The 26,993-nt window shown below is 51.3% G+C and overlaps 1 protein-coding gene across 2 annotated transcripts; it reads right to left on the reverse strand.

The window, feature by feature from the left end:
* Window positions 1-13: 13 nt before the first annotated feature.
* THRA (thyroid hormone receptor alpha) lies at window positions 14-25,402 on the reverse strand. Of its 2 annotated transcripts, none has more exons than XM_036754136.1 (9): window positions 25,171-25,402; window positions 12,493-12,855; window positions 10,219-10,280; window positions 9,635-9,735; window positions 9,084-9,231; window positions 5,852-6,057; window positions 5,073-5,219; window positions 3,886-4,144; window positions 14-3,288 (listed from the first exon to the last, which is right to left on the reverse strand). In XM_036754136.1, the coding sequence occupies exons 2-9, from the start codon at window positions 12,543-12,545 to the stop codon at window positions 3,038-3,040; spliced, it is 1,227 nt and encodes a 408-aa protein (XP_036610031.1). In that variant the 5' UTR covers window positions 12,546-12,855; window positions 25,171-25,402; the 3' UTR covers window positions 14-3,037. The 2 variants fall into 2 exon arrangements, with proteins under 2 accessions (XP_036610031.1, XP_036610032.1); XM_036754137.1 differs by lacking the exon at window positions 25,171-25,402 and adding an exon at window positions 24,727-24,763.
* Between the last annotated feature and the right edge of the window lie 1,591 nt (window positions 25,403-26,993).

The raw sequence follows: 26,993 nt of genomic DNA on the forward strand, positions 1-26,993 counted from the left end.
CCCCTCTCTACCCTGTAGGCCGGCCACCAGGGGATGAGGGCAGGGACAGGGGCCTCCTCTCTCCCCACTCCCCCCATCTGGGACAGAGCAAGGTGGGGAACTGGATGAGGTATGTGTGTTAAGAATGATGGGTGGGGGAATACTGAGATGGGGAAGGAGGCAGGGTGGGAGTAGGGAGTGGGAAGGGGGCAGTGTAGTGGTCATGGCTCTAGGGCCCCCCTCATCCTATCCTGGGCACCCCTCCTGCAGCCAATACTGCAACACTAGGCCCCACCCCCACCACTGAAGTGCCCTAGCCCAATACTGGAGGGGGTTTGCTAAGCACCCTCAAGTCATGTCTGTCTACCCCTCCCTCCTTTATTAGCACCAATGATCTCCAAGGTTGGGACTCCTAATCCACTACTTCCCACAGTAGGGCTAGGGGAATTTATGAATCTAGAGCAGGTGCTCTAAGACTCCCTGTTTCCACAGCCCCTCCAGACCTTCCCCAAATTAAGTATACACGTGAACTTGGAACATTCATCCAAACACACACACACACACACACACACACACACACAACATGCATCATCCATACACATACTTGGACAGACCTTACCCCAGGCTGCTGTCCATCCCCCACCCCTGATACCAAGACAATGCAGGGTAACATGGGGGTAGGTCATAGCTCATCTGGTGTGGTTGGGGGTGGGTGGGTGGTGTGCTGGAAGTAATTCCCAAATGCCTATAGAGGGGCCAATCCCACTTAGCCCCAAGCCTTCCCTGCTGTGTCCATGGCTGAAAAAAAGTAGACGGTAGACCAAGCAAGTACATTGCTGGCCCCGTTTGGGGGGCAGGGGTGGAAACTCCGAGGAAGGAGACTCATCCTAGTGACCTGGAGTCAGAATCAGTGCCCCAGGATAAAGAGACAAAGTGACACAGAAAGTGTGCCAGGTAAATGTGAAGGACAGACACGGACAAACACGCATGTGCACATGCTTGTGTGCGCACGCACATACACAACTTAGTCTCTCCTAACCCCCTACCCCTCAGATCTGGGCTATGTGTATGAGGGGTGTGTTGGGCAATGGGAGGGGGTGGTAGTGAGGATGGCATCTCTCAGTCTCAGGCCAGGAGATTTCCTTGGATGGGCAGAAGGCCATACTTTGCTCAGTGGAGCAGGGCCAGGGTTTGAAGGTTGAGGAGGGGTGGTGTGGGGTGTCAGTGCAGGGGGTTAGGCCAAGGGGAGAGGTGGCAAATCCTCTACTGCTTAAGACATTTTTGCCCAAGTAGTGCAAAGAGGAGGAAATCCACAACCCCCTCACCCCCCGACACTCTTATCCCATCACCCATGGCTTCTTGGGGCAAGTGTCTCCATCCTTGCCCATATATGTGACCCCATATTCCTCTTAACCTGCTCATTCCCTTTCTGGGGGGCTAGTTCCTACAGTCCCTGGTTGGGGGCAGGGGGAGGTAGGCTGCACACTCAAATCAAACAATCAAAGCAGTGAACCCTGGCCAGAAAGACAGTCCCCTTCCCTGGTTTTCACTTTCCTGGGGTGAGGGTAGGAGCGCAGCTCAAGCTGGACTTCCTGAATTAGTTTAAAGGAGCAGGGAATCCCTGGTTGGGGGAGGAGGAGGGTGGCAGACAGGGCTGAAGAGTTTCAGAGACAAAAAATGAACATCCCCTTAAAAACCCCCATGTCCTCCCCAAAACAAAAATTAAGTGCCATTTCCCTAGCCCCTCCGTACTATCACCATCATGGTGCCTTCTGAGACATCAGGGTACTGCCAGGAATGGAGGAAAGGAAAAAGAAGGGATGGGGTTAGTGCATCTTGTGTGGGGAGGGGACTGCAATCTTGGAGAAGAGTGGCCTAGGAGTAGAGAATTGGGGAGACACCCAGACTCAAAAATACCCTCCAATGCAGCCTCTTGATTGTAGCTAACTCTGCAGGATACGGGGAGGAGGGTGGAGAGCTGGAAACATAGTCTTTCCTAGTGTGGATGCCAAAGTGGCCTGGTGCCTGCCTGGGGCAGGAAGGTGGTGGGCACCGTTTAGGGGAGGAAAGTCTCTGGGATGGTGGGCATTTTAACAGGGAGCCATATAGGGAGTACTGGCTGGCATCCAGTGTGAGAGGTAGATGGAGCTCAGAATTAGCGGGCACAAGTGGCGAGCAGAGGGTGCAAAAGTGTGTGCGCCAAGGGGGCAAGGCAAGTGGGGAGGGGAGGGAAATGAAGGTGGCCAGGACTCTGTGGCTTTAATTCTGATTGGCAGCCCCACCCAGGAGGTGGTTGTTATGGTGGGTCTCACTTTTTTGGGGGGGGGCAGCTGTCAAAGTGCATTGGGATGGGTAAGTCTTGTCCTATCTCCCCCACCCCAGGTCCTCTCCCCAGCCGGCCTCAGTTAATAATTTAATATCATCATCTCTCTGTCTCTTTTTTTTGTCTTTTTCTCTCTTTCTCTATTTTTTTCTCCACTTTTCTTTCTTTTACCCTCTCGCTTCCAAAGTGCAGTTAGAGTGACTATAACTTTTAACCTCCCAGGGAGGAGCCAATGCTGAGGCTTCTCTGTGCAACCCAGGTATCTGAGCATGAAAAGAGGGGCCCTAGTCAAGGACCTGGGTTAAGGAATAAGAGGAAGAGGGGGAGGCTTTTTTGGTGGGGGGAGGGGTTGAGGGCAGCTCCCCCCACAACCCCCCTTCCTTCCCCTACAGTTCAGATGGCTCCTTGTCCCATCTCTTCTCCCCAGTTTCCCCCTGCCCTGGGGGGTGGGGCTCCTAAAAATTGCCAGAGGACTCCCCTTCCCACTGGCATCGTCCTTTTTCACTTTCTCGAGTTGGTTTTTCTTTGTTTGTTTGTTTGTTTTGCCTGATCCCAGGGCAGGAAGGAGGTCTCTGAGGAGGGATCTTGGCTAGGCTGTGTGTGGGAGGCAAAAATATATAGAAGGAAAGACAGAAGAGGGATGTAGGGTGGTATCCCTTAGCCCTGCCCCTTCTCCTGCTGCACCCCCTGCAGCTCCACAGGCCCCACCTCTTCTCATCCCCCAGCACTGGGGGTTTAGACTTCCTGATCCTCGAAGACCTCGAGGAAGAGTGGGGGAAAGAGTTCGGTGGGGCATTCGACTTTCATGTGTAGGAACCGGCTGGCATGGCAGGCCCCGATCATCCGGAGGTCAGTCACCTTCATCAGCAGCTTGGGCCAGAAGTGGGGAATGTTGTGTTTGCGGTAGTTGATGTAGTGTTCAAAAGCCAGCAGGTAAGCCTCCTGGCACTTCTCGATCTTGTCCACACACAGCAGGCCCGAGCGGTCTGTATTGGAGAGAAGGAAGGCAAAGAATGACAATTGGGGAAAGGCCAGAGGATCCCAAAGGGAGGGAGATGCCAGCAAAGGACCCCCGAGGGGAAGGGCTAGGGAAAGAAAACTGGGAAGACAGAAGAAGGACTCTGACAGACACAGAACAGGAATGGAGCTAAGAGACTGAGGACTGGGAAAGAAACTGAGGGACAGAGAACTGGGGAGGAGAAACTGAGGGACCAATGGGAGACTGAGGGACTGAGAGGCCTGAGAGAGAGACTGAGGAACAGAGAAAGTTGTGGGAAAGACTAGGGGACTGAGAGTTGGCGAAAAGACTGAGGAACAGTAGGGAGACAGGGACGAGGGATAGGGGAAAACTAAGGGAGACGAAGAGGCTGAGAGACAGAGAAAGGTGGGGAAGACACTGAGGAGAAGAGGCAGAAAATGAGGAAATGAGAAAGAGAGTGAAGACCACTTAGGAGAGAGCTTGAGGGACAGGGAGCTAGAAGAGAGATAGAGAGATTGAAGGAGACAGATACATCAGGAAGAGTGGAAAGAGACCAGCGAGCCCAAAGCATCTTCCCAAGGGTCTTCTCTCTCACAACTGGTACCTGAAGACATGAGCAGCACAGCCTGAAGCAGAGCAACTTCTGTGTCGTCCAGGTTGAAGGCAGAGAGTGACTTGCCCAGGTCGAAGATGGCATCGGAGACCACCCCCAGGCCACCATTCTTCAGCTGCTCCCGTTTGACTGCCATCTCCCCGCTCAGCGTTAAGGTCTCACTCTCGGGGTCATAGCGTACGGCAGCCCGCAGAGACATGATCTCCATGCAGCAGCCCTTAAGCAAAATGATCTGGTCTTCACAAGGCAGCTGAAGGAAATGGGGTGAAGAGGCAGGAAGGTCAGTCCTTACTTCTGTGGTCCTTAGATTTCCTCCACCTCCCCCCTCCCCACCAAGGGTCCCCTTAAAGCTGAAGTTGTTGCTACAACAGCAGATAGGAGAAAGGTAGCATGAAGGTAATGCAGGGGGTCTTAATCTAGGAGTCCAAAAATCGCTTTTTAAAAAGATTTTGATTACTATATTTCAAAAGAATCAGGTTCCTTTGTAATCGTATCATTTTATTTTATGCATACATGAACAGTCTGAGACCTCTGTCCATAGGCTTCATCAGGTTGCCAAAGGGTGTCCATGACCCACAGAAAGATTGAAAACCCCTGGGGTAATGGAGATGGTGCTGAACTTGGTATCAGGAGAGTCTTGCCTTCCAACACTCACTACTTAATCACTCCAAGTTTAAGAATTTTTTATCTATAAAATAGAACTCATAATACCTGCCATACCTATCGCATTGGGTTATCAGGATTAAATGAGATAATGTATGTAAAGCACTCTGGAAACCTAAAAGGTATACATAATCATAATTATCAGTTATTATTTGGTTAGACTATGGAAGAAATTTCTGGCATACACATGGTAGAAAACACTAGGACAGGCTGTTGAGGTGGGGGTGGGGAACAGGGGGAGGGGTGTTAGGGTAACCAACACTGTCTCTTTCTCCAGATATCAGTTGGCACAACAATGAATGAATGAGGGAAAGAAAGGGAAGAAACCAGTGGCAATTCTCTTATGAAAAACCTCATGTTCTCAGTGGTTGGCGATGAATGGATGAAATGGGGTGGTTTTGGGGCTTCTCAGATAAACATTGTCAGATGGGGTGATTTTGAGAATAGTCCCAGGTTTCCCTCCTGTCCCAAACTGCCTCCCCAAGTCCCACACCCTTCTCCCTCCCGATACCCACCTCGGAGAACATGGGCAGTTTTTTGGCAAAGTCCACCACACGGGTGATGGCCGGGGTGATGATCTTGGTAAACTCACTGAAGGCCTCCAGGTCCACCTTGTCCCCATCTGGCATTGAGGCCATGGGTGACTGGCCAATGTCCTCTGGCTAGAGGAAGGGTCAGGGGTCAGGTAGGGCCAGGGACCCCATTTAACCCCTCACTATACGACACTGCCCACCAGGGGGAGCTCCAGGGCAGCTCAGGAAGGAGGAGGCTGGCACTCAGGTAGCCACCTTTCCCCTTCTTCCAGGGAGTACCAAAGGCAGAGCACAGAAATCTGGCAGCCTGATGCCAGCTTCCTGTTCTGATATTGTGTGTCTCTTCCCCCAGATGCCCATTCACTTGGGACTTCATTCAGCCTATCCCCACCTGTCCTGTGGTGGGGAGGATACAGAAAAAGACAGACTACAGTCCTCATGGAACTCCCAGTCAATGAGAGAAAAACCTACCATCCCTATTTTCAGGCCAGTCTGATGGGGAAGACTCAGTCCTTACAGCAAGGGAACTTCTGGTCTAAGTCCAGAGGGAGCCTCAAGCCCTGTCCTCAGGAAGTTTTTCAGCCTGATCACAGTCCATACCCTCCTATCTGCCCAATTTCCTACTCCTTGTGATGGCCCAGTATTAATCAGGGAGGACTTTCTGGAGAATGCCAGTGTTTCTCCTCTTAATGGCCACTCAGCACCCATCTATTCTCTATCCATCCTTTTCTGTCCCTGGTTCACTTCTCCCTCCCCCTTACCAAGAATTTCCGTTTTTGCTTCCAATGGCTTCCTTGGGCATTGGTGCTTCGGTGGGCCTCTGTTACCAGATGGATAAGATCCCACTCCTCAGGGCTGGGCTCTGGCCGCTGCTGCAGTGATCGAATCATCTCTTCCTTGCGCCTCCGCTCCCGGTTCTCCTCGATCAGCTTGCGCTTTGCCACCCTCTTCGAGTCATCCAGGACCACTGTAGAAGGACAGTGACAATCCCTCCCATCTGTCCTGCACACCCACCTCCAGTCCCAGAACAGAGTCAGGTGACCCCAGTTTGAGTCTTGGTGCAAACACTTGTTAGCTGGGGACAGATGCCCTGATTGCCTTCCCTACTTGCCTCTGCCTCTTGGAATTCCCTGGCTTCGTTCAGAACCCAACTCAAGTGCCAACTCCTTCACAAAGCCTTTCTTGACCACCTTCCCTCCCCCACTGTGGTTGTTACTCCTCACTCCCTTTTGAAATTACTTTGTATTTATTTATGTATATACTATATCTCTGCTCCCTCCATAACCAGTAGAATATAAATCCCTTGAGAGCTGGGACTGCTGTCATTTTTATATTTCAGTGCTTGGCACAGCATCTTGCACAGTTTTTCAGACCAGACCAGGGAACTAGTGGTGAGGAAATTCAAGGCTGGGTGGCACAATGGATGTTGCAGTGTTAGACTTGGAGTCAGGAAGACGTGATTTCAAGTCCTGCCTCAGACACTTCCTGGTTGTAGGCAAGTCACTTACCCTCTCTCAGCCTCTGTTTCCTCATCTGTAAATGGGGATAACACACCCACTTCACAAAATTGTAGTGGGGATCAGATAGGATAATGTACGTAAAGAGCTTTGCTAGTCTTAAAACACTATAGAAATGCCAGCTATTCCACTCTCTCCTCAGGAAGATTGGCACCTGCTGTGCCAACCTATAAACCTCGAGGGTCTTTATAAGTACAGCTGCTTGGAGCACCGTGAGGTTACACAACTAGCCCAGGGTCATAGAACTAGCCAATGTGTCAAAGGCAGAACTTGAACCCAGGACTTCCTGACTGAAGCTAGCTTTTTATCTATCTCATCATGCTGCCTCTTTATCTTACACCTGGTGGGCTCTTAATCATTGTTTGCTAAATCATGTTGTATGAACATGGGGCAAGTCATGTAACTTCTCTGGGCCTCAGTTTCTTTATCTATAAAATGGGGATAATAAATCCACATGATACTAACCCCACAGGGCTGTTATTGGTAAGGTGCTTTATAAACCGTACACCACCACAGACAAGCCATTAATTCTGTTTCGTGACCAGTCTCTCATGTTATCCTCCCACATACTATATGATACAGTAGTGTGGATTTCTTCCCAGTATGGATTGGAATAGATGGTTGCTGAGGACTATGTTATCTCTAGATTCTGTGATAACTTTCCCCATATTACAGAATGGAAAATTGAGACCTAGAAAGCTTTGCTTAAAGTGACAAAGGTCTTTAGGAAAGTTTCTGGGCCTTGAGCCCTGACCAGTTGTTGTTGGTTTTGGGGTTTTGTTTTGTTTTTTGGTTAGGCCATCCCTTAACTCTTGGGTGGCTTGGAGACAAAGACCCTATATATTTCATTCTTTCAACCAATGCAAAAAAGAGCTCAACAGCCATAGTGGCCATTTACCGGAAGCCTCTCTCACTCCCCAGTCAGGAATGGGATATCCTCCCTGGTAACCAGTGGATGCAGCTTTAGAGAGGGAGAACAGGACCAAGCTGGGAGTTTGAATCTTTTCCCTCCTTATCCTGTTTTTCCCTAAGGCTCTATCGTCCCTGGCCTTTACACTTTGAAAGGCAGAAGAGGCAACAGGTCCTGTGCCTAGCAGGAACATTTTTTTTAAGGGAGGGGAGGTGGTAACAGGGGCTTAAAAGTGTCCCTAGGGGCAGCTAGGTGGCACAGTGAATAGAGCACCGACTCTGGAGTCAGGAGAACCTGAGTTCAAATCTGGACTCAGACGCTTGACACACTAGGTATGTGACCTTGGGCAAGTCACTTAACCCCAATTGCCCTGCCTTTCCCCCTACAAAAAAGAAACATCATCAGAGGGGCAGCTAGGTGGCACAGCATATAGACCATCAACCCTAGAGTCAGGAGGACCTGAGTTCAAATTTGGCCTCAGACATTTGACACAACTAGGTATGTGACCTTGGGCAAGTCACTTAACCCTGATTGCTCTGCCTTCCCCCTCAAAAAAAAAAAGTATGTCCCTAGAAACTGTCCACCTGTTTCTGAGGGAGTCACTTCATCGAATGCCCCATTTGAGTGAAGAAAAGAGATATTGGAAAGCGAACAAAGGTGAAAGCTTCCAATTCCCCCCAGCACTTGACTTGTAAGACTCTGTTGAATTTATCTTGCACAAGTCACTCAGCCTCAGTTTTCTCATCTGAAAAATGGAGATAATCAGCATCTACCTCACAAGGTTCTTGTGAGGCTCAAAGGGCATAAATGAAGTCCTTTGTAAAACTTAAAGCATCCTGTAAATGTGAGTTACCATCTGCAGTAAGACAGCAGGGCATAGTGGTTATCAAGCTGACTTTTCGGAGTGAGTAAAGCCTGAGTTGCGGTCTTACCTCTGACACACACTGGCCGTATGACTGCACAGGGCAACCTCACAGTGCCCTAAGAAACTCTATGAAGACTGTGAGCTGCAGAGGAGGTGACACCCTCCGTTTGCTAAGGGAGTTTGCTCCCCCAGGACTTGAGTGTCCCAGCAAGATCACAGGCTCATCTCACTCAGTAGCCCAGTCCTGCTCTCCATCAGATCATAAGCCCCCCCTTGAGAGCAGGATCTGTGTCCTATCTATTTTGAGAGTCAGTTTGGCAGAAAGTGCTGGGCTCGGAGTCATGAGACCCAGGTTCAAATCCTACTCCAGACACTTAATAGCTGGGGGACCAGGAACAATTCACTAAACCTCTCAGGGCCTCAGTATCTCCATCTAGAAAATAAGGAACATAAGTGGCCTCTGAGCTTCCATAGGGCTGCTGTGAGGAAAGTGCTCTGCGATGTGAATTTTTACCTCCACGGCACTAGGCCCTAGCCTATATGAATGAAGACATTTAATAATAAAACGTGCTTGTTGAGCAACTGGACGAGCAGTCCTGGTAAGGATGGGCAGGGGACTGAGATGCTGGAAGGCAAGTCCTTCGACCCTGGTTCTCTTATCTCTGCCCAAACCCTGCTTCCCCAACTCCATGCTCTCTTACGGTCCATGGCCATGCCCACGGAGATGCATTTCTTAAAGCGACATAGCTGGCACTGGTTTCGGGTGATTTTGTCAATGATGCAACAGCCGTCATATTTGCAGGAGTAAGTGGGATGAAGGTTTTTCTGGATCGTGCGCCGGAAGAAGCCCTAGGAGATGGGTGCAGATAAAGGACCAGCTTCTAGATTCCTGCCCCTCCAACCCACAAGACATTTGAACCAAAAAGCCTGAAAGGAAGAGATAGATGAGAGAAGACACCTCGCCACAGCCTACAGGGGTGGGGTCATAGAGAATTCGGTGGGTTTTTATAGCTCACACACTGTCTCCCTAGGAGGACACAATTGGACAGTTTTGAAAGGTCAGCAACCAGGGGTGAGATGGGCCTGGATGTGGTGAAAGGAGTTGGGGATAATGGAGAAGAAGGAGGGGATAAGGGGTCTTAGAATGGGCGCCTAGCAAAGATGGGAGAAGATAACAGAAACTAGTAGGAGGGGCTGGGGGGCAGTGTGAAAAGAGGCCAGCTGGAGGAGGGAGCAGTGTCGGGGTCTGTACCTTGCAGCCTTCACAAGTGATGCATCGGTAATGATAACCTGTGGCTTTGTCTCCACACACGACACATTGCTCATCTTTGTCCAGGTAACTAGGGATGTACCCTGTAGGAAGGGAGGCAAGGAGACATAGCTTTGGGTGGCAGGTAGAGTCTCAAGGCCAAGGCTACTCTTCCTCTCCATATCTCAGCACTTCATTGCCAGCCTGAGCCCATTTCCCACCCCAGTTTGGGCTATTCCTTTGATACAATTCACAGAGGAATGGGTTGTATGGGGTGAGGACATGCTATGGCATACATAATGTCAAGATAACATCAGAAAGATGATGCTGAGTCAGTCTCATAATCTATCCAATCCAGGACCAAGTGGGATGTATGTTAAAAGGCAAACAGTTGTCCTCCTAGACTCAAAGCTCAAAGGTCAAGAATATGACCCCTAGACACTCTAACTTCCTTTAGGAGTTCAGTAAAGACCTATAACCCTTCTCTCAGGGCACAAGAGTTGACAGCTGCCCAGTCACCAGAATTAGCCTGGAATAGCTTAGGGGAGACAAAAGGGGTGAGGAGGAATATAGACAGTCCATCTCACCTGACATGCTGGTTTTCAGGGAACATTGGCTGGTCTTTCTTTTCCGCTTGCCATCCAGTGACCTGGTTGAGGGATAGGGGAAGCCATATGAACTTTCTACTGGTTGGTCCCTGGTGGAAACCTTACTGGAGGGAGACATCTGGCTCCACCTCCCACTTCCAACTACCTCCCATCTTGTGTTAAGCCCTACCAACTTCCAAGGTCACCTGACAGGGCTGGGAAGGGTCCTGCTATCTGAGAAGTTTAGAGCTGGTAGATAAGGGCACGGGCAAGTTCCAGAGTCCCAGTACATATATACACATCTGGGTGACAAGCCCTGGAACCTGCATGTTCTATAGAATTCCTAGTAATAGCACATTCACATAACTAGTATATGCCCATGGGTTATACAATTCTCAAGATGAACATACTGGCAGACTGCACAAGCTTAACACATGCACATGTATGATGCATAATTTCCAGGGCATATGCATGTTGACATGCAAAAACATACCAAGCAACTTTTAGAACAAACATGCATGTTCCACAGCCTCAAGAGATACATGTATTATATAACCCTTAGTATATGCACACATATTGCATAATCCCCAACACACACACTTTATATAACCCTCTATATGCATACCAATGTTGTATAACTTCCCTACTCCCCCCACCCCCCCAGTGCTGGATTGCTTATTCCCTGTCCCTCTTTATACAGTGGTAACCCCAAATACATATATGCTTCATGTATGCCTCACTGGGATTACTCAACGTCTCAGTGTCTGGTTCCTAAACGGCTGGAGGGTGAGGCTTTCTTCTGGGCCGGGTGTTTTTAGGTGAGGGCAAGCCTCACTCATTTCCCTGAAAATCCCTGACTTGGAATATCTGGGTACAGACAATCCCAGGAATGGCCACAAGGTGGCGAAAAGATGTGGTGGTGATCCTGGTGGTGGTGGTGGTGGTGGTGGTGGTGGTGGTGTAGGGGCAGTGACAGCAGCGGACACCCTAAAGCAGTATGGGTAAAGAGGAAGCTGAGAGGGTGGGACGTGCTCTAGCATGGATTGGGTCCAGTAAGTCCCCACCATTCCCAGACTAATCAGGGGACACAGAGATGCTTCACAAAGCATTTAGCACATCCGTGATTCAGCCCTGGAAGAACCAGGGATGGCAATCCTCAGGCACCCATAGCCAGGTGTCATCAGGACACAGTGTATATAAGAAACATCCAGAGGGAGTTATGGATAGGAAGCTTCTATGTACTCCCAGGAAACCCACTCCTATCCAGGCCAGAGTTCTCAGGCTTCACCTACCTCTTCCTCTTCCCTTGGGACCCTGTTGTGGCCCTATCCCCCCTCACCAGTTTGCTGAGCCAGGCTGGGCTTCAAGCCTCTTGGCGGAGCTCCCGTCTCCTTGGCAACAGCCACACCGCTCCCCAGAGCACCCTCTCCCCCCTCCCCAGCCACGAGCACAGGCTGTACCCAGCACTCTAGGCCCCATGCCAATTGGGACAGGGCGCTGTGCCACATGGAGACAATCAGGGTGGGCAATGACACCCTCTCCCTCTCCCCTAAATTCTTCTCACACACAGCAAAAACAGCATTCCCTCCTCCACATACAGGTGCTCAAATGGCTACCTCCCCATAGGCATACACAAAACCTTAGGGGCTGGTATATACTCCTACTGCCTGGGGAAACCCCAAGAGATTCCTTTTTCCCTTGCCCTTATATGAACAAAGAAGAGCTCACAGGGACCTAACATGTTCTAAACATGTATGTGCAGAGTAACCATCTGTCCATGGGCACATGTACTGTGGAAACATTATATGTCCACCTGCTCACCAACCTCCCCTCCCCCAACCTCTCTGCTGCATACCATCACCTCCTGCCAGAACCTTACTACCTGCTCTACTAGGGAATCTGGAGGTAACCATATCTCCTTCAAGAAAAAACAAGGGGCCGTCTGGGGAATAGTGGTCAGCCAGACACATTGCTGCCATAGTTATCCTCAGAGAAACATGGCATGTGGAAAAAGTTCTGCATCTAAAATCAGAGGACCTGGGTTCAAGTCTCAACTCTATCACTCTACACTTGGGACTGTAGACAAGTCACAACTTTTCTGAGCCTTGTTTTTTTTTTTTTTCATTTGTAAAACGAGAGGGATGAGACTCAACCACTCGATCTATCTCTAAACCTATGAACTAAAGAAAAAATGAATAAGCTTAAATCTTCCATCATTGATTCATCGAGATGATGCCCTGGGGGTTGGGGCTACAGGCCTATCATGCTCATTACCTGTTCTCCTCTGGGTCAGACCCACAATCCAGTTTGCTTGGCTTCTGTTCCATTCACTGCAATTCCATCCAGGATTGCCCCCCTCCCCCAGCACTCCAACAGACTGAAGTAGGCACAGCAACCTCCTGTGGGCAGAGCCACGAGCCTCCCCCCCACCACCCGGGCTCTAGGGTACAGTGCCCATGGTGCCTGGCCTCAGCGTTTGGCCTGCCATGCCATGCCCCATGCCCCACAGGGGGTGGGTGGCAGGGGGGATAGCCAGGGAGTAATGTGGTGGAAGGGCTGGGGGTATAAGCTGGCTCTTGGGGAGAGTCCTGAGTTGGGGGGAGGGGGAAGCAGCTGTAGAGTCTTGTCCTGAGGGCCCTGAGGAAAGAAGAGAGAGCAAGGATTGAGACAGGTACCCATAGGGGTGGGGGGGGGGGTTTATTCCAGACTAGCGGTAAGGGTACCTGAAGCCCATTATGAAACTGGTGGCTGGTGCCAAAGGAAAGCTGATGCTGTGAAGACAAGGGGAGAGCTAGGCATCTAAAATGTTCCTCCCTCCTCCATCACCCATCCCCCCAGTCAGGCTCAGAGTGGAGGAGGTCTGATACCATAAGAAGTGGGATAACTACTCTACCTTCAGCCCAATTTCCCTAAACATTCAGCAAGGCTCATAAGGGATAGGAGGTAGCATAAGCAAAGAGAGATGAGACAACATGTCAAATGCCAATTTTGGCATTCTCTATTAATGCCACCAAAAACAAGCCGAACTCCTAGGGAGAGCCAGGTGGAGGAGGTAGAGTGCTGGACTTGGCATCAGGAAGACCTGAGTTCAAATCTAGCCTCAGATACTTACTAGCTGTGTGACCCTGGGCAAGTCACTTCACCCTGTTTGCCTCAGTTTCCTCATCTGTAAAATGGGGAAAATAACAGCACCTATCTCCCAGGGTGGTTAGGAGGGTGAAACGAGATAACATTTTAAGCACTTGGCAAGATATAAATGCCAGATGATGATGATGATGAGAGAGAGGAGGAGGAGAAGGAGAAGATGAGAACAGAAGAAAGACTTCTCTGCCCATCAATCCTACTGTGCCATGTACGCTGTTAAGGAACTGAGACCCTCTCACCGTCCTATGAGGAAGATTATCTTATTTATTCCCATTTTAAAGATGGGATATTTAAGCAAGTGCTTCAGAGAAAATTCAAACTCAGACCTTTCTGACTCCAGCTCTGGCGCTCTATCTTTTACAGCAGTGGTGTCAGACTCAAACAGAAAAGGAGCCACTGGTGCCAGAGGCATCTAGGTGTGTGGAGCAGAGGCATCAAACACTCCAGGCACGGCCCCATGCTGCCATCACTCCTCAGTGGGGTCTGAACCAGATTAAAATGTCACTGGGAAACGTTTAACAAAAATCAATGCAAATACAATAGAACACAGAGGATGCTAATAATATGTGGTTTTCTATGTCAATATGCTGCCTGAAGGGGTCCTTACAGCCATTTGAGTGACACCACTGATGTAGAGGATGGAGCACAAGAGATGGAGTCAGGAGGGACTGACTTTGAATCTTGACTTAAGTGCTTACTTAAATAGCACATACTTAAATATGATTCTGGGTAAGTCCCTTATTTCTGCCTCAGTTTCCACATCTGTAAAATGGGAATCAATAATATAACCTACTAAAATACAATCACCTACTCCACAGAGTTGTGGTGAGGCTTAAATGAGATAATGTATAAAGAGCTTTGCAAATCTTATGTAGTTCTTATGATTATTACTGTTAACTACAAGTGCTGAAGTAAGATAGGCCCTACCCTGAAGAAGCTTACCTTCTACAGAGGAGATACAATGTGTTCACAGATAAGGAAATGTAGCCAGTTCTCCATATGTATGTTCCCCATTCCCCCCTCTGCCAACCTACTAAGTGATGGCTCTTCCTCAATGATTCAGAAGCCCCCTCATCCCACAAAGTCTGCTGCCGTAGCTAAGCTCCACCTTACCTGTACCTACACCTGTGCCCGAGCTAGTGGGGCTGTCACGCTCCTGCTCCCCAGAGGGGCTGGAGGGGGACAGGGATGAGGCTGTCCTGGACCATCCATCTTTTCAGCACTGTCACCCTGATATCTTAGCACAGGTATAAGACTAGAGATTGTGGGCTGGGGTGTGCTTGTGGGTGCTGATACATGAATTCATAGCTATATATGTGGAGAGGAGAGAGGGCAGAAGGTCATTCGGCTTCTGCACCACAGACCTCGCCCTTGGGCCCCCAAGCCCCACCCCTGGGAAGCTGATAAGAGACTGGGGGGAAAGATAAGGAAAAGAGTCTAGGCATGGGGCAAGAGGCCTAGAACTAAGAAGCAGGGTCCCTGGATCTAGATTCAGAGTTGAAAGGGGATGGAAAGAGAGGGGTTGCCCATTCTGCTACAGATATCTTTGGGGGGTAGGGTTGGCAGGAGACTGGGGGGCCCAACAGGGGGCTGGGGGGCCAGGCGGGGAGTCTCAGGCTGGGAGCCATCAGGAAAGTAGGTCAAGTTTTTCTTGGCTGCTGGAGAAATTCCTGTTATAAATTTATAATGGTGCAGCCAGCCCTAGGGGTGGGGGAGGGTTGAGGGAGGGGGGAAAGAGGGGAGGGTTGAAGGTTGAGCACTGTGGGCTCCTACTCCCTGGAGGGGGGGCAACACGAGGGCGGGGGTGGGGGGGGGTGGATAAGGGGCTGCTCTCTGGGCTGGGGGTGGGGTGGGATGGTGGAGTAGAAGGGAGCTGGACAATGAGAGTATTTGGTATCTGTATCTCTCTGGCCCTCTTTCTGTCTTGATGCTGTGCTCAGTCTCTTTGGTGTCTCTGTCTCTGTGTGTCTCCCTGTCTCCCTCCAGGCCATGCCTTGGTGCTTGGCACACCCTGGCTGTGGGCACTGCCCCCGCCCGTCTCCTGCCTGCCTGGCACACTGCCACCACTTGTTTACAGAAGCTGGAAAAATCCACTCACCAGCAGGAGGCCTGAGCACCCCTAGGGAAAGGAGGAGGGCCTGTACAGGAGTGGGCATGAGAGGGACAGTGGGCCCAGAAACAGGCCACGGTCCTAGAGCCTAGGAGGACAGTTTGTAGAGCTGTTCATTGAGACCAGGGGTGGTAGTGTCAGCATCTACTAGCTTTGGCAACCCTGCTCCAAATCCCTATGGTCCTAACCCAGACTTCAAATGGATGGGCACAGCTCCTGGAACTCCTTCCCATTCTCAGGGAGCACAGGCCTAGGCATGATGTCAAAGTAGCTGCCACGCTTAATGCAGCAGTCCCACTGAGGCCCTGACTTAAAAAGGACACAGGTAATAGTCCGGGCTGACACTTATGCCCCTGAGGGGAAGGACACCTACAGAGAGCTGACTGATGCCCAAGGTGTTAGGAACATGTGCTCCTCCTGGTCATTCATAGGCCTTGTCTATCTCAACCTCCTTTGCCAGGGAAAAGAGGTGTATTGCCCACAGGTTGGGTATCCATGCCTGCATCCCAGCATAAAGTTGGTAATAACATGAAGTTGATAATAACTATGATAGCCAATATTTATATAGTACTTCAGACTGTGCAAAGCACTTTGCATAGAGGACTCTGGCATTTGAGCCCTCACAACAACTCTGTGAGGTAGATGTTATCCTCATTTTAAAGATGGTGAAATGGTATCAGAGAGGTTAAGGAGTTTACCCGTGGTCACCCAGCTTAAGTTTGGAGCTGATTTGAACCCAGGTCTTCTAGACTCTAGCCATCTATTCACTATGTGACACTGTCTCTACCTTCCGTGTTTTAGGTTTGTTTTTTGTTGTTGTTGTCATTAGGGGGAGTTAGGAGGGAGGGACATTTTCCCTTCTTCAAGGCCATACCCAAGTTTTTTAGGCAAAAGAATGGTAAAGCAGAGGACAGGAAACAGCCAGACAGAGACTCCTGTCCTTCTCATCCCATTCCCAGGACTCCCAACCCCCCTGGATCTCTGCACAGGTTCACATGTATGCCTGCATGTGGCAGTACGGTGTGGGGAGTATAGTGCCCCGACCAAGGGGAACTGGAGAGTCAGTGCCCAGCCTGAGAGGTGGCCTTTCCTCTCTCCCCCTTTCCCCTCCCCCAGTATGCTGAGATTAATGCTCAAAGCTTCTTCCTGAAAGGAGAAGAAAAACACTTTGGGCTTTTCACTCTCAACCCAGAACAACTAGAATGACAGACTGAGAGACAGCAAGGGCCCACCTGTCAGTTGACATCACTCTTCACCCCTCCCCTTTTAGAGCTGTTGGGGGTGGCAGTGTGGGCACTGTGCCCATGGAGAAGGAAGCATTTCATTAAGTCTGAGTGCTTTAGTAATGGGGGGAGGGGGGAGACATGAGGCCAATGCGGCATCCATAGGCATTGTGCCAACCTTCCACTGCCAACCGGCCCCCATTTCCATGTTGTCCTGCAGTCTGATCCTAATACTTAAGCAACTTAGGGGTAGGCAGTCTCTATGCCACTGGGGAGCTCCCAGAACTAGGAAAAAAATGTATATATCCTCATCTCTACCCCCTTCCTCAGAATCTAAAGCTCAACTACTTTCACCCCAACTCCTCCACCACATCCACACACCCACACACCCACCTCCTACCTCTCTGGTGTCTGTCTGTTCTTGGCTCACTGCCCCACCCAACAAAGTCCCCTGAACTTTGTCCATACTGCACAGGAGAGAAAGCCCAGCCCCCCACCCCAACCTGCCAGATACGGAGACAGAGACACAGAGGGGAACACACAGAAAGAAAGGAGGGGCAGTGGGAAGAAGAAAGACAGGGAAAATGGGGGGGGAGAAGAAGGAGGGAAGGGAGAGGAAGATGGAGAGACAAGGAGATAGGTAAGAAAGGAAGAAAATGGGAAAAGAGAGATGGAGAGAGAGTGAAGGAGATGGGGGAGAAGGAGATAGGGAGCTGGGGAGAGAGGGAGGGAGGTGGGGGAGAAGGAGTAAGAGGGAGGGAGATGGGGGAGAGGGATGGAGCTGGGGGAAGAGATGAAGATAGAGGGAGAGAGGGAGGGAGATGGGGAGAGAGGGGGGGAGAGAGGGAGGGAGGGAGATGGAGAAGGAGATAGGGAGATTGGGTAAGAGTGAGAGAGCTGGGGAGAGAGGGAGGGAGATGGGGAAAGAGGGAGGGAGCTGGGGCGATAGGGAGGGAGATGGGGGAAATGGTGGGAGAGGAAGGGAGAGAGGGAGAGGGAGAGGGAGGGAGATGGGGGAGAAGGAGAAAGGGAGAAAGGGAGAAAGGGTAAGAGAGAAGGGGAAAGAGTAAGGGATATGGGGAGAGAGGGAGGGATATGAGAGGGAGGGAGATGGGGAGAGAGAGAGATAAAAAGAGAGAAAACAGATGGGAAAGAGGGGCAGAAACAAAGAAAAGGAGGTGACAGAAAGGAAGAGGCAATCAGAAATAAGAGAGGGAAAAGAAAGGGAGACAAAGAGAGTGGGGGTGAGGGGCATTCTGTCCTAAGTCCCACCCCGTCAAAGATAGGGGAGAGAAGGAAGGAGGAGTGGTTTCCACGGTGACAGCTGGTGCGTGGTGGCCTGGCATGTGGGTTATTAATAGTGTCGTGGGTGCATTCACACTTCCCTCCCCCTCCCCCCTCAGTCTGCTGCTAGAGTGGGGGTAGGGGAATTCCCTTTGAGGCCCCCCCTGGGCTGATCCCCCTAAACCATGGCAAGAGGCAAGTGGAGATACACATGGATGTAGGCACAGGCAGAGAAACAGACAAATGCATGCAAACCAGAGTCCACATACAAAAAAGGACCTGTCCGTGCTCACTGAGACATCCACGAACACCAGCATGTGAGAAAACAGATCCACAAGAAGAAATCCACACGGAGGCAAACACTGACACACACATTCAGCCACAGGATGGCACAGGCTGACACAGAGAGCCTTAAGTATTCTGCAAAACCCCCTCACTGCCCTTGCTTCTCAAGAAGGCAGACCTCTCCCTGGGGTTGGAGCCCAGGCTCACCTCCTTCCCCAGAGCTAACTTACAGCTCATCAACCATTCATTCAGTGAGGATAGTACTCTAAGCAAACCCCCCGGTTCTCAATCTGCCAGGGGAGAGGGAGACAGAGAGAAAACCACCACCTCCTAAGAGTGATATTTTTAAAAAAAGAGTGCAGACTACTGCACAGCTTTGGACAGCTGGGGGACAAAGACAAGGGAGCAGTAGGCAGGATTCTCTCATTTGGCCCACTAGAAAACACTTTCCTTTTCCCAGCTAATACCCTGCTTCTCTCCCTTTTCCCATAAAGTAGTGTGTTAGACCACAAGGGAGGAGGTAGAGTCAGAGTGTGCCCAGGTGGAACCCAGAGGTCAGAAAAGAGGAGGAGAAGGGAGAGAAATGGGTTTATTTCTTAACAAAGAAGCCCCCTCCTCTGCTAAGGAATACAACAGGAAATTCCTCTCCTCCCCCCACCCCAGGACAGAGACATAGAGACATAAACAGCAGCCACTGACTTGGGCACTATGCCCAGTGCTAGCTAGCATCAAAGGACTATGCCTCCTTCTCCCCTCCCGAGCCCAGCCTCACCCACCTGCTGGGCTCTCCTTCTCCCCACCCTGGGGACAAATCCAGTCAGTCTCATATCTGGCACTGAAGTAAGTGGGTGACAGTACCCAGGGGGTCATTCCCCACTCATTAGCAGTGCCCATAACCATGCCCCAACCTCCAATGGCTCCTCCTGCTTACCCCCACCCCACCCCTCACTTCGCTAGCCCTAGACTCATCCCCTTCTGGCTTGCCTTCCCACCAGCCTGGACAGCAGGCATTCTCCCAAACCCTCCCCCCACCCTCCAAGTCCCCTCTGGGAAGGAAGAGGAAGATTAAAGTGGTTGGGAAGCCAGAGATGGGTGAGTTCCCTTTCTCAACCTAGCACATTCTTCGCTCCCTCCCTTTTCCCCCAGGAGCTCAACCAAGAGCCAGAGTAACTGGAGCCCCGACTGCAGGCAGCTGAAAACTGGAGGTATGAATGTCAAGAGGCAGGGGCTCTCACCACAGACAGCACAGCAGGGGAAGCAGGGAGTCTCTTGGGCATGGGGGTTCCCCACCACATCCTCCCAGTTCTCACCCTGGGGGAGGGCAAGCACAAACACAAACACACGAAAGTGCCCTGGGCTACAAGAGAGGGGGATCAAAGAGGTATGGCACCTTCAATCTGGGAAGGGGAGAACAAGGGAACAAGGCAATCTTCCTTTGCTACTCCTCAGTGGGGTGGAGCCCCAAAGCCCACATACTCTGAGGCAAGCAGAATCAGAGACAAATAAGAAAAAGAGAAATACCGAGCGAGAGACAGAGACAGAGCGAGTGCAGCTGAGCACCAAGAGCTCGCGCACACACACAGACACGTGCAGACATGCACACCCACCCCGCATGCGTGAGGCCCACACAACACTGCACACGGCTCCCCTATTCCAGTACGGCCTTTCCATGCCAGCCCCCTTCTTCCCTGGGCTCACACATATGCACAATTACAAGAACACACACATGTACACACACGCTCATACATAAAAGCAGGCAGCTGCCAGAGGCTCAGGCTTTTGGGCTTCCAACCAAAGACTAGCAGGAGAAGGCAGGAATGGTGCTGCCCACCCCCCAACCCCACCCCAAACTGCAGCACCCAGCCTGAGATCAGAAAATCTCCTAGCACATCCGGAGCACAATATTACCTAGCTCTGTGCCTCTCCGACTCCCTTTCCCTTATGAGTACTTTCTCTCTTCCAAAGAAAACCTGAGGTAAAAAACAGCTACTGAGAACACCTTCAATAGGGGAGTACTGAGAATAGGGTGGGCAGTGGGATTGGCCCTAATCCCACTGCCCTCTTCCATTCTTGGAGGTGAGGCCAGCTGATGGAGCACGTATTAACCCTTCACTTACTGGGCACGCTTTCAGTCTTTCTCTCTAGCCCCAAGACTAATATGCCTCAGGCAACAACTTCTTCTATGTAGACTCTGTCTTCTAACCCCCCCACCCACACACAAAAAAGTCATCTTCTCCACCCAACTTGCCTTCAGGGGCAACACTGGAGTACATCTGGGAAAACACCTGTGCTTTTTGGCCAGGTGAATTATTGGTTTCATATCTATCCCCTTTGCCCTTGGAGCTGCCTGGCACCTAAGCCCCTCCCAGTCAAGAAGGTAGCAGGCAGCACACACTCGATGTTGGGCATGTCCAGTCTTCCCACCAGGGAGTGATCAGCTCTCCACCTCCTGCCTTGGCATTGGAAGGCTGCAGACATTTGAAAGAGTCAGGTCCATGAGCATTGCAAATGGCCAATACTATCCAGGGCATGGGTTTCTAGCAGTGCTTCCCCAATCTCCACCTCCAAACAAACTGGCAGCTCTAAGAAGTATCCCTTCCAGAGTTCTCTGTTTCCACTGGGCGGGTGGTGGCAGCCCTTCCTGGTTCCTCTAACTGTCCCATGCCTTACCTGGAGTAAGTGGAGCTGGCAGCTTGATAATAGGGGCAGGAGTAGGGGGAAGGGAGGTGGTACATCCATCACTATGGCAACAGAAGGCGGGGAGATGTCACCTAGCTAGATGGACAGGTTGAGTCCCAAACCTTCATGCTTCACCTGATAAGTTCCCCCTCACCTACTTGGTACCATTGTTTCCCAACCTCTTCCAACAGTATTCCTGGGTTTAGGGAGATCTCCTTGGCTTTGGCAGAGAAAAATGAATCTTCAACACAAACACACCCTTCCCCAACTATGCTCTTGATGTCAAGTTGAGTAGCAATGGGAACTTGCCCCTTGACCTAACTCCCAACCCCACAAGTACAACAGAACCGGACAAATAAAGTCACAGACAGAGATGCCAATAATTAACCCAGCCCACCTGCCCAACCACTGACAACAGGGCAGGGGGGATCCCCATTCTGAAGTCCCTTTTCTCTAGGGAGTGAGGGGGATGGAGGGAAGAGGGTACCCAGGGGGCCCTATTCCCAAGCCAGAAACTCTTCTCCACAAGTCTCCAGGTTGCAAAACTTGTTTGCCTTCCCCACCCCCAAGCCCCCACCTCTGTGGGGGAGGGGTCTCTGAGTCAGGGCTAGGAGAAAGAGACAGGAAATCTGCAGAACAGACCTGTCCATATTTCCTCCATTCCGGGATGTTCCAGAGGGAAGGCTGCGTCAACCACACTCTCTCCTTTCCTTCATCCAACTTTTCCCAGCTCCTACAGCCCTCTCCCCATGAGAGCCAGGCTCATGGTCCCTTTCCTCAGCTTGTTCTATCCCTGACCAGGACTTTATGGAGAAACACAGGATGGGCAATGTGGAATCAGTATCATTTTGATGAATGACCCTATGCTACCTCCTCCAGGTGAACCATGGAATGAGGGAAGCCCAGACCAAGTGGAGATAGCTACCCAGGTGTCTATCCTAGCCATCACATAGTGACACCAGAGGGACAGGAGAGGAAGAACAAGGGGAGGGGCTAGCCAAATCAGGCTCCAGGGTTCTCTTCCTTCCTTTTCCCCTTCACTTCACAAAATCCTCTGAGAGCTTCTGAGGGCAGGGTTAGCCATTTCTTTCACACACTACTCTTGGGCCTTAAATGTCTCTACATCCACGAAATAGAAGGGTACTCTCAAAGATATGTTGGTGGCAAAGTATATGGGTGGCATAAAGTAGGCTGGGCTTTGGGAGTAAGTGGCAAAGCTGGAGGTGAGGGAAAAATCAGGAGAGGGAGGGAGAGAAAGAAATCAGGGCTAGTCCCTTAATCTGGCCCCCCAAGGCAAGTTCTGGGTCAGTCTCAACAAAATAAGGAGTTTTAAGAGCCTGGAATAGGCCCCAATGGGAGTGATACTCCAGTGTCAATGGCCTAACTCCTAACCCTTTCCCCAAAGTGTTAATTCCCATAGATTTTAGGATGGGTGGGGCATAGGAAACACCAATACTCTTACCTACTAAGCTTTAGAATTGGATAGGGAGCCCTGGGAAGCCAAAAAGATAGGAATCCCCATTGGTATTAGGAAACCCCGATAGTTCCCTAGAGCTACCCTTATTTAGGCCCTGTGTCTAGGCTTAGCTTAGCCAGGTACAGAGGCCTGCTTGAACAGAACCATATGAAGCACCCTTCCCCACCCCCATCCCCGAAACCCTGGTGGCCACAGCTGTGCTTTTCTCTTCGTAAGGAAATCCAGGATGTCCTGAGAAGCCAGCAGAGCCCCTTCCACCCCCCACCCCCACCCCAACCTCCTGCTGACCCCTGGGGAGGCAGCAGGGAAAAGCTCACTATTAGCAACCAGAGAAATATGAAGGATGTCCTAGCCAATCCCTAGCTCTAGGGAAGATTATAATGCTGAGAGAGATACAGAGACTGGGAGACACTCAAAAGAAAGTGACAGGAATAAATAGAGATAGAGAGTCAAAGAGAAGGGGCCCAGACAGAGAGCTAAACAGATAAAGGGCCAAACACACACACAAATAGAGGGGCAAAAGGTGGGAACAATAAGGATAGTAGAAAGACACCTAGTTGAGGTTATGGGGAAGGCTTTGGGGTAAGGAGGAAAAGATTCAGGCAAATGACTTCCCCAAGTTGGATTTAGGGTGGAGAAGTGGGAGGCAGAGAGTTAAGCCTGGTTCCCCTAAAGACAACCTTGCTGCCTCCAGTTGTCATGGGTTATTGGCTGGGGCCATTGTCTCAGTCCTCAGAAACCCCTTACCTCCCCTCCCTCATACAGATTTCTCTTTCCAATCTTTAAAACAGTCCATGCCCTTAGAGGAGGGAGACACAGGAAGATGCATGAGATAGAGAAAGAATGTGTGCGTTTGTGTCCGTGAATGCCTGTATGTGTGACACAGTAAATTGGTTACTCTGTCATTCAATCAACAAATACTTACACAGCAGCTATTATGTGGCAAACACTGGCCTAAATGCTGTTGGACATAAACTCGGACAAGATACATACTATCCTTGCCCTCAGTCTAAATACTGAGGCGTTCTTAACTTTTTGGTGTCATGGACCCCTTTGTCAGTCTGGTGAAACTTATGAATTCTTCTCAGAATGTTGTTTTTAAATGCATAAGATTATAAAAAGAAACAATTTATGTTGAAATAGGTATCTAAAAAAACCAACAAGATTATGGTCCATAGGTTAAGAACCCTTGGAGTAGGAGAGTATGTATAATGTGCATTTGTCTGAGATCGCTTTTATTTTTTTTTGTGTCATTTTTCTTTCCTCAACTAGAATGTAAACTCCTTGAGGAGAGGGCCTGTCTTTTGCCTCTCTTTGTATCCCTTTCTATTAGCATAGTGCGTGGCACATAGTAGGCGATTAATAAATATTTATGGGTTGATTAAACTCCTTGAAGGCAAGAATCTATTTTGGTATCTCTCTCAATGAAGAGCAGCACAGTGGTGCCTAAACACTAGGTCCTCCATAAATACAGTATTTGTTTGTTGGTTGTGACTACATCTGGGACTATGTATAGTAATGTCTGTCTGTGTATAGGAGTCTGTGTGTGGGTATGTGCCCGTGTCTGTTTCCCTGTCCTTGGGTCCCCCTGTGGGTGTGTCCATCTCAGCGTGTGCACTTGCTCACGAGTGTTCGGTCTTCCTGGCCCAGTGTGGGTGTGTCTATCACCCTCCTGTCCTTGACTCCCTGCGTCCTGTGTCTTCTGTGCCTATCCCAGTATGTCTGGCTTTCACAGCCTCTCCCCCCTACCCTCCACCTCCCGGACAACAATCCCCTTCCTCCTCACGTCAGAGAGCTTCTGCCAGGTCAGAGGGCTCCCGGAGTACTACCAACCGTGCCTTGCTCCTCCTACCTTACCCTCCCTTCAAACTCTGACCCCGCCACCCCTTAGGCCTTTTTCCCATCCAGAAGAGGGGGAAACTCCATCTTCCAGGGGCTCGAGAGACACGTTGCAAACCCCTTAACCTCCCTCCCTGTTTCTCTCACACTTCCCCAAGTGGCCCAGAGCATGCAACTCTCCGGGCGCTTCCCAGGGACCCCGGAGTTCTCTTACCAACTCCTTTTTTTTTCATCCCCCCAGCCGCGTTTTTGCAATTGGGAGTGTTGCAACTGGAGGGCCATGCAGCCCTGAACTGGGGAGGAGTGTGAAGGGTTTGGGGAGCTTCTCGAGACCCGGGTAAGCTGCAACCCCCACCCCCGCCCCACCTCCCCCAGCCCCCACCCCCGCCTGAGGAAGCTTTGCAAAAGCAGCTCGGCTCCGGCAGTCGAGAGGGCGGAGGGTGGGGGGAGAAACAGGCCGCCCGTACCGTAAACAAACCGCGGCGGCGGCGACTGGCGGGGGAACAGGGGCCGCCTGGCAGCCGGGGCCGCGGCTCCGACAATGCGTAGCAGACGGGACCAGGAGAGGCCGGGGACCCGTGGGGCGGCGGCGGCGGCGGGGTGGGGGTGGGGGGCGAGGCCCGGACGCCATCTGCCCCTGCAACACCACCGCCCCCCTCCTGGCGACCAACCCGCTGCAACCGTCCCGTCCCCCTCCCCCGCCCGCCCGAGTCCTCCATTTACTCCCGGGAGTTAATAAGTTGCAAGCACCCCAGCGCTGACAGTGTCACCCAGGGGCTGGTTGTGCAGGCAGCGGGTCCCTCGGGACGCCCCCAGCCCGGGCTAGGACCTTAGCAAGCAAGCGTCCGGTGGCTTTGCATAATCAATCGCAATGTATTTGCATATTAATACCCCCTCCCCCTCCCCCTTACCTCGGCGTGGCGGGCTGGGCTGTGCGTGGGGAGGGGTGGCGGGTAGCTCAGCGCCGGGGCCCGGGGGTGGCCATGGGGGACCGGTGGGGCCGGGGCCGCCCGCCTCCTGTCCCCGGGTGTGAGTGCGAGTGAGAGAGGGGGAGGGGGGCAAGTGTGGCGGCCCCGCGGCTCCTCCGGCAGAGGCGGCGGCCGTGCTAGCTCCTCCCTCCCCCGCCCCGCTCCGCTCGGGCTTGGGCTCGGGCTCGGGCTCGGGCTCCAGGCTCCGCGCCGCCCGGGCCTGGCTCACTGCTGCTCCCTGCAGGCCGAGCCTCGCAGCCCGGAGGCCTCCCCCATCCCCTCCCAGCCCGGGCCATCCCGGCCAGGTCGGCTCTACTCCGCCCGACCCCGCCCCGCCCCTACCTCCTCTCACCTTCTTCATCTTACTCTGACTTTGATTGCACTCTGCACTCTGTCCATGCATGCATCTCTCGTGTCCCCCCCTCGTCCCATCCTATCCCATGCCGTCTCACTCACAAATGCCCATCCCCGCCGGATCGGTCCCCAGTGAATCCCTCGGTTCTCGTTAATTTACTCTCTGACACTCCGTTCCACTCGACGCTTCTCTCTATCCTACTCTGAGCCCTCCTCCTTTCACTAGGCTCCCTCCTCCTGCTGGCCACTTCTGGTCACCAGCCATTTTTCTTAAGACCCTCTGCTTCCCAAGCGAGAGGATCCCGTCAGTCACTCCACAAGCATTTATTCTAGGATTATGAGCCAGGCACTGGGGATACAAAGAAAAGTAAGAACACAGTCCCTGCCCTCGAGGAGTTCACATTCTAAAGGAAGAGACCGGGAAAGGACTATGTATCTCCGAGATGCATACGTATATCTCTCCCGTCCTGCTCTTATGTTTCACCGTGATGCTGAAAGAATTTGATTTTTTTTAACGGGGTGGAGAACCGAACTGGAATTCAGAACCTGGAACCCAGAACCCTTTTGTGTATATGCAGATTGTAGGATTCATCCAAAAAGAGACCTCTCCAATGCGCCATCTCCTTTTACCCCCATCCTACACACCTTCCCATGCATACACATACAGCTGCATTCATGGACATAAAACCAAACCAGTGACGCCAAAGCCCTTTTCATCTTGGGATCTTCCAGGTCGGGCAGAGCTCTAATTACCCCAGCCCCCCACTCTGGCCCTGCCGGTTCCCCTGCTGTCATTAGCCCAGTTTTACCAGCAGAGGCCATTGCCTTCCCACGGCTCCCCAGGGTGGGGCCCCTCTTCCCCTGCTCCTTTCTCATGGGGAGGTGGGAGTGCAGTTTGGTCGATCACCTAATTTACACTTGGAAAATTTGTCTGATGGACAGCAGTCTGGATGGATCAGATTGGATGGGATCAGGGGGGACTTTCTCCCGGGCTTGTCTTCCATGAAGGTTTGCCCTCCAGATCTCTCATGGGATCAGGAGGATGAAGAGGACAATCTCTGAGATCATCGAGTCCAACCCTTTGTAGACGTTATTCTGGACTCACACCTTCATTTTACTGATGAGGAAACTGAGCGCCAGAGAGTTCAAGTGACTTGTCCAAGATCACACAGAGAGTCAGGATCTTAAACTGAGGTCTTCTGATGATAAATCTTTCTATAGCTTTCTTTTTCAACCCACTGCCTCTCATAGTGATGATGGGAGGGATTTCACCATGTAATGTCAAGGTATTGTATACAAGGTACAATGTCAAGTTACAGAAGAGTGTGTAAGGTTGTGAGGGTGGTAGAACATAACTATAGGATTCCCGTGCATGGAAAAGGCAGCACAGGAGTCATTACCTAGGTAGGCAA

The sequence above is a fragment of the Trichosurus vulpecula genome, chromosome 4 (genome assembly GCF_011100635.1).
Source record: "Trichosurus vulpecula isolate mTriVul1 chromosome 4, mTriVul1.pri, whole genome shotgun sequence".
NCBI classification, from domain to species: Eukaryota; Metazoa; Chordata; class Mammalia; order Diprotodontia; family Phalangeridae; genus Trichosurus; species Trichosurus vulpecula.